The sequence below is a fragment of the Papaver somniferum genome, chromosome 3 (assembly GCF_003573695.1).
Source record: "Papaver somniferum cultivar HN1 chromosome 3, ASM357369v1, whole genome shotgun sequence".
Taxonomy (NCBI): domain Eukaryota; kingdom Viridiplantae; phylum Streptophyta; class Magnoliopsida; order Ranunculales; family Papaveraceae; genus Papaver; species Papaver somniferum.
The window spans coordinates 213,972,201-213,979,772 of NC_039360.1; the positions used below are offsets into that span (position 1 = coordinate 213,972,201).

Sequence of the window (7,572 nt, forward strand, 5' to 3'; positions counted from 1 at the left end):
GGGGCCATTCGGGGGTAAATAACTCTACATAACTACCGAATGTAGATTTTTTTGGAAAACCAGTTTGGGGTTTTTTCTCATATTCGGCAGTAAACTACTATCTTGGAACTACCGAATATGCATATTTGGTACTCTGTGTGTTATATTCGTAAGTTTAGTCGAGAAATTATCTACCGAATCTGGGTAGTTCATGGCATTCAATGCATGCAATAATCGGTTTTTCTTGTTTACAAAAGCACACAAACGCATGCAAATCGAGTATTTGAGTTTCTTAACACAATACCTGTGTTTTACATGCATTGTTAGCTTCAATATCAGGCGATTCTCCATTTTCTTCCATGAAAGGGTCGTCTAGGTTTTCCTCTCCACAAAAGTTTGGATCATTCAACATATACCCCAAATCGTCTTCGCCATGATTCTCACCTTCTTCTTCATATCCATCCATTTTTGTAGTGATAAAATGGGTTTTCCCTTTTTTCCTCACCTTCTTCTCTATAACTCTAACAACTCAAAAATGAAAAAGAAATGGAAAAAATGAAACAGAAATCATTCTAATACTGCACCGACTACAATCGGAAGTCTGGGTAATATTTTGGTTTCCGATTGAAATCGGAGGATAAAAATGTTATCATATCCTCCGAATATATAAGGGTAATTTTGCCATTACGAATTACGCGAGATAAGGGCTGGCTACATTTTCCCTTTGGGTGACCTTTTTTGTTTTATTGTTGGCCCCTAAATCCTTTTGAGTGACCCCTATAAACGCGAGGGTTTTAAGGGCTGTTTTTCAACGAGACCCTACTTCGGCAGGTTATTTTTGCTCGGCCCCTACGTATTAAAGAAGGGTTTTTCTAATTTCTAGGGTTTTGCCTATTTTTTTTTTTTAACTTGCTTTTGGTGTTTCTAAGCTCAGTTTGTTCTCCAAGCTGCGGAAATCTCCACTCAAAAAGGTCAGAGTTTTTTCAATTCACCCTTACCTTCAGATTCAATTTATTCTAAAATGATTCACTTTCAGTGTTCGTAACATTGTAAACTCAGCATCAGCATCAACGTATTTTATTCTGTATATATATATATATATATATTTTTTTTTTTTTTTGGGATTATTCTAACTTGGGGTCACTTCTTAGTCCTGTCTTTTCAGCAACAATCACAAAATAGAGGGCGAGAGGAGAGACAAAAATGGCGACAAGAGCAGCTACAACTTCACTGTTGAGTAATCCTTCATTCGGCTCTTCGTCTCGAAGAACATCTCAACATAAAACTGGAAATGCTGTTAGGGTTTTCACTGTCATTCAATGTTCTGCTTCTCTGTCTACCTCAAATAGCTTTACTGATACAACTCAAGGTACTTAAATAATGTTCACTTCTTACTTAATTCAAAGTCTTAAATTTCTTCTTTGTTGGTTAATTTCAGGTTATGGTTTCTTTTGTTTTGTGAGGTTGTAGGTCGTAAGGGAAAACCATGGAAGATAGCAGATACAAGACTTGTACTTGAAGATGGTTCGGTATGGAATGCTAAATCTTTTGGTGCTTCAGGAACCCAAGTTGGTGAAGTTGTCTTCAATACATCCTTGACAGGGTAAGTTAGTGTTTATCTTTGTATTTGCAAATGTGGTTTCTATCTTTTGAGGAATGTGATCACATTTAGCAGCATCGGAAGATTGACATAGAGAATGATTCTGTATGCCCAAACTATTTGTTATTGCTTGTCAAGTGGGAAATGATTTATTGTTTAGTACAAGAAGATAACCAGTACAGTTGTTAAGTTTTGCCATTACAGTTACTCGCAAATCTATCTTTTGTTTCATGGGACTTGGAATAGAACTTGTAAGGAAATTAAAATATTGTTTATGGGTTCTTTTGTATGACTGATTAGTTAAGAAATTTCATTTTTTCTTAAAGAAGATGCATTGTGTTGCTGACCAACCCGGTCTCCATTGCCTGCCTCTCACCATTTTGAAATCAGTATAGGTTTAAGGTATCTTTAACTGGAAAATTCTGATGACTCTTTTCAGGATTTTTAGATGTTCTAAATATTTGGTGCCTGTTATGCTGATCTAGTAGTTGGAAGAACATCTGCTACATGTGTACTAGGAAATAGACCGTAGATCATCTGCACTTGGTCGCTGTAAGTTTGTAACTGGGTCTTTGACTTTGCTACAGATTGTGGGATTACTTAGATTGTCTGCTTTATATGCAATTGCAATATCTCTTACCAAGCTGAGTTGGCTGAAGTAATATTAGCAGACCCAAGCTGCATTTCTCTTGAGATAAGCAAATTGCGTTGGATCTGGCGTCATTAGTATTTTGTAAAGCTTTTGACTAGTTGAATTACTCTTTCTTTCCAATACAGTGTCTTGAATTTTCTTAGGTGCTGTCATGTTAAAGATTTTGAATGCTATTTTTGGGGATGTCTAGCGTCCTTAAATATGTCTCTGGGATTTATAAGCTAAATATGCTGTAGGGGTCCGTCTGTTGGCTTACCACTTGCTTATTCCTATATAATCTATTGTAGTTCCAACTTCCATGGTTCACTTGTGATGAGCATATACATCAACTGAAGGAGTTCACCGTATTGTGTAATACTGAGGAGAGTAAGGAAATTTTACTATAATAGAAGGCAACTTTTGCTCCTAGAGTCCTATCGTCCTATTGTTTAGTGTTTCGAAATAAAAAGTTGCGGGGGTTATGAATTTATGCAGTCACGCGCGGCAATCTATATTTGGTGCAAGATTTTGAATTTGGAATCTCGGTTCATTTTGTAGTTTGCAAAACTCTGTTCATTTAATCTTGCTGGTTACTGAGTTTATCTTGCATTTTTATGTATCAGTTACAATCCTTGTGCTTTCTGTATTCACTACACAACGACCCAGATTTTGATGCCTGCCTATCTTGGTTCACTAGGTACCAAGAGATCTTGACAGACCCTAGTTATGCTGGCCAGTTTGTTTTAATGACAAATCCTCATATTGGCAATACAGGAATTAACGTTGGTAAGTCCTACTTGTATAAAATAGTGGAAAATTTTGTCTCCTACTATTTAAATTTAAAGTTGGGATGCCATTCTGAGCAGATGATGAAGAATCACAACAATGCTTCCTTGCCGGCCTAGTGGTCCGTAGTTTAAGTATGAGGTATGCGTTCTTATATTTGCTATAGCACTGCGTTAAAATTTAAGAATATGCATGTTTTTTCCCATATCCATTACCTTTCTGATCTTGTAATTTATACTTTTATCTAGTACTTCAAATTGGAGGTGCACAGAACATCTAAGTGATTACTTGGCTAAAAGGAATATCATGGGAATATGTAAGTTTTATATAGGAATCCTGACTTTAGGGTTTATGTTACTGCGCGTTTGGATACGAGAATATTGTGATTCTGGTTCAAGAAGTTTTGCCTAATGTATATGTTTTTTCCTTTTGATTAAAAACAATAGATGATGTGGATACACGTGCAATTACTCGTAGATTAAGACAAGATGGAAGTCTCAGAGGTGTACTGAGCACAGATGCTTCAAAAACTGACAAGGATCTTCTTGAAATGTCACATAACTGGAGTATCGTCGGTAAGTTTCTGTTGATATATTTCGTGAAGCTTACTCTCAAACATCCCCCAGACACCCTCCTTTTTCTCCGGAGGGTCACTGAAACCACAATATATCTTGTAGCAGAGGCCATAAAATTTGTTCTGCGTAAGGTTGGAACAGGCAAGAGTCTATGTATGCTTTTCTGCTGTAATAATGAAGTCTAATGTGGTGTCAAAACTGTTTTGCAGGTGTTGATCTCATAAGCGGTGTCTCCTGCTCTGCTCCATATGAGTGGGTAGATAAGACAGGTTCTGAGTGGGAATTCAACACTGCCAGTGGTGTTGGAAAGAGGTTTCATGTAGGTATCAAAACTCAAATATTATTTATGTAGTAATGATTATATTGCTGGAGTCTCTGAACCACTGTTGTATGGCGGATTGAAGGTTGTCGCATATGACTTTGGGATCAAGCATAACATACTGAGGCGCTTGGCATCTGCTGGATGTAAAATCACTGTCGTCCCTTCAACATGGCCAGCTTCAGAGGCTCTAAAGATGAAGCCAGATGGAGTTCTTTTTAGCAATGGTCCAGGAGACCCTTCTGCAGTTCCTTATGCTGTAGAGACAGTAAAACAAATAATTGGAAAAGTTCCTGTTTTTGGTATTTGCATGGGTCATCAACTGCTTGGCCAAGCACTTGGAGGTAAAACCTTTAAAATGAAGTTCGGACATCATGGAGGAAACCATCCTGTCCGTGATATCCGGAAAAACCGTGTTGAGATCAGTGCTCAGGTTTGTTTAACATATTCTTTACCTCTATCGGCCACCACTTATCTAGGTTTAATGAGACAATTAGTACACAATGAAAATATGTTGGTTGGAATATAGCAGCTGATGTGATTATACAAAGGCGTTATATAGTGTGCGTACATTTATTTGAAAAATCAATATGTCGGAATAAGCGCTAGGCTAATAAATGTTCTGCTATGAAGCATACCTTTTCTGGGTCAGTAGATTGTCAATCATGTACCGGATCTGGTTCTGTGACATGGATTATAGATAAGTACACCATAGTTGAACTGCAAACTAGCAACCCAATTGTTTCTTTTGCACAGCATGTTTTACTCATGTGGGTTGAGGACCGTTAGGTGTTACATCTGTAGATACAAAGAAATCTTTACACGATCCCATTAACAGGTTGGTGTATAGACGGAAAACACTATGAACGAAATCTTGAACTGGAGTTTCTTCTCTTTGTATGGGGAGGTCGTAAAAACTACAAAAGCTCATTTACAGGGAGCAAGCATTTGTAAAACAACAATAAACCTCTTTTACGAAACTACTTGAATAGCTTTCCGCTGTATATCAGGCTTCCCAAGTATAAATCTATACGTATATGTGGCTAACCACCTTATGCTGCTCCAGTATTTAGGATTAGCATGTCCTTATAATGGTGTCTCTGTGGGGCGGTATGAAATTTGCTGAATTTCATGACATTATTATTGACTCTACCTACTATTATAATGGAAAACTGATTTAAGGCTTATAATGGAAAACTGCAACTTTTTTCGTTTGTGGTTGATTTTGACTCTACCTACTATTGTGGTTGATAGCATGCCAATATCAATTTTGACTCTACCTACTATTATGGTTGATAGCATGCCAATATCAATTTTGACTCTACCTACTGAATGTATATGGTAGTTAATCGGTGGGAATTGCATTGCTCCTTCGTATTGATTCTTTCTTATGTTAAATTTTCAGAATCACAACTATGCAGTAGATCCTGACTCACTTCCTGAGGGTGCACAAATGACACACATCAACCTAAATGATAAAAGTTGTGCTGGCCTGGCGTTTCCTGCGTTAAACATTATGTCACTTCAATACCATCCTGAAGCATCTCCTGGACCTCATGATTCCGATTCTGGTAAAAGACGAATCTCTCCCTTCCCCTGCACACTTATTGTCATTTATGTTGCATGTGTTATCTACAGACTAATTATAAATTGGTCAGCCTTATTTCCCCTCGTCTCAGTTTAAACTCTAAAATCACGTGTTTAACATTAGTGGGTAAAGACTCACAGGGCCAGCCAATTGACTGGTCCAAACCCTGTGACCACATGCATAGTTGTGTTTGCCACCCATTGCATGAGAAGGATGTTAGTTCTTATCTCTCTTTGTAGGTAAACATCAATCCTTATGTTATGAAACCTGACCTAAAATGATGATTCCTGCAACAGTTTTTGGGGAGTTCATCAGTATGATGGAGCAAGCGAAACAGAAAGCAGAATAAGACACCATAGCTACATCATAAAAGCTTGCAATGTTGGTGGAAGTTGCTTGACCTCACAGGATCGCATATACTCCTGAAGGCTCAAGCCCCCTTCTTTTCTTTTTGTTTTTTCAATGCTTCATCTTCATTGTATTATATCTTTTTGTAGTGATTTTTCCTCCTTGCTGACATTTATATTGCATTGTATGGCCAATTATCAAACCACTTACTGTGAAAAAGGTGTATGATTTTCCGAATGGGTGTTAAAACACTAGCATAGAAAACGAACTTGTAGATTTCCCAATTTCTCGACTAACCATCCCTCAGTGATTGTAGGGTTTCATTCAATGACTTGACCAACCAGACCCTATTATGTTCTGTTCCACTTCCCTGCGCTATCATATCAGATTTTGCTGAGATTAATCATCGGTGGATGTAAACGGGATTACCGTTCTACTCGCTGCTCACTGCACTACAGAACTATTCAAGGAAAGCAGAAATTTTATTACATAAACAGATAAAAGTGAAAAAGTACCACTGCATAGTGTTCTTTTTTCTGATAAGAGGTTATTTCTACAGCTGTATTCCATTAATCATTCTTCTTATCTCTCTCAGGAAATATCCCTTCAAGTCTACAGCTTTCTCTAATTCTGTAATAGTATTATTCCCTTTATCTTCAACAACTTGGCCACTAGCCAAGATGTCTTCACTAGTTCCCTGCAAGAACCCTCTCAAAAGAAAGATCTCTCTTACTCCTTCATCTGGTTCAACTGATCAACAAGGTTCTCCATTGAGCAGCATATCACCTGGTTCCTACACTCACTGTCTTTACATCTCCGATGAATTTGAGACTACTAAGAAGGAAGTCTTCAGAACTTTCCCTCATCAGAACCCACATTTCAAGCCACTCGAGAAGTACTCTCCTAGTATTCGTGATGCTATGAAGGTAGCACTAGAGTTGGACTTTGTTCATCTCGCTACTACTTTTACTCGAGCTGTAGATCCGGTGGAGTTTTACAAAGGTACATGGGATTACAGCTCTCAACTGTCAACTTTGGAAGAGATGGGGTATGATGTTAAGAAGATCTGGGAGAAGTTTGATGAGCTCAGGAGTATTGCAGCAGATGAAATAGTTAACAGAGAAAACAAAGAAGAACTTAAATCAAAGATGAAAGATTTAGAAGTCAAAGCACATTTCACTGAGAACAGGTTGTCTGAGTTAAGAAAAGAGATGATATTGTTGGAAGCTAATGCAAAGACTCAAGAGACAGAAACTCAGAATCTCAAGTCTAAGGTCAGGAGGTGCACTTTAAAAGAACAGGAGAACTTGGTTAATTTTAAAACAGCTGCAACAAAACCTTGGTAGTAATTCTAGCAGTAGCAGCAAGGACTGTTTTTTTCACTTCAGTAGTAGTAGTTAGTAGTTAGTAGTAGAAGAAGAAGAAGGAAAATAGGAATGAGTTGGTGGTAGCCGGTAGGAACTTAAATCTCTGTTGTAAAAAGACTTATTTCCTTGAATGAAGTTTAGTTTTTTATCTGTAATTTCCCTTTCTTTGTTCTATCTTTCTTAATGGGGTAAATGTTTTAGCTGGACAGAACACTAACATGACTGATCATCCATTCTAAAATCCATACTAGTAACTACCATTTCTTCTTTTACCCCTTCACTTTGATAATTCTCGATTAATTCCTTTTATTTTGTTAAGATTTCTTCAATCAATTTCTAAAGATCATCATTTGGGTGTTGGATTCTATAAGGCTGAATT

The 7,572-nt window shown here is 37.4% G+C and overlaps 1 protein-coding gene across 2 annotated transcripts; it reads left to right on the forward strand.

Moving 5' to 3' along the window:
* The first annotated feature begins 872 nt into the window (after positions 1–872).
* LOC113358614 (carbamoyl-phosphate synthase small chain, chloroplastic-like) lies at positions 873–7,341 on the forward strand. 2 transcript variants are annotated; one of them, XM_026602217.1, is made up of 11 exons: positions 873–950; positions 1,131–1,348; positions 1,450–1,582; positions 2,908–2,996; positions 3,077–3,137; positions 3,245–3,312; positions 3,443–3,571; positions 3,781–3,890; positions 3,976–4,323; positions 5,296–5,461; positions 5,775–7,341. In XM_026602217.1, the coding sequence occupies exons 2-11, from the start codon at positions 1,183–1,185 to the stop codon at positions 5,825–5,827; spliced, it is 1,323 nt and encodes a 440-aa protein (XP_026458002.1). In that variant the 5' UTR covers positions 873–950; positions 1,131–1,182; the 3' UTR covers positions 5,828–7,341. The 2 variants fall into 2 exon arrangements, with proteins under 2 accessions (XP_026458002.1, XP_026458003.1); XM_026602218.1 differs by having other exon boundaries at positions 907–950; positions 1,145–1,348.
* The last annotated feature ends 231 nt before the right edge of the window (positions 7,342–7,572 follow it).

What these genes read in the sequence shown, in the direction of transcription:
- LOC113358614 (XM_026602217.1), top strand. Translation starts at nt 1,183, where the DNA reads ATGGCGACAAGAGCAGCTACAACTTCACTGTTGAGTAATCCTTCATTC. An exon ending in CTTTACTGATACAACTCAAG is followed by an intron (nt 1,349 to 1,449) that starts GTACTTAAATAA and finishes GTGAGGTTGTAG; the next exon opens with GTCGTAAGGGAAAACCATGG. An exon ending in GTGTTGAGATCAGTGCTCAG is followed by an intron (nt 4,324 to 5,295) that starts GTTTGTTTAACA and finishes TTAAATTTTCAG; the next exon opens with AATCACAACTATGCAGTAGA.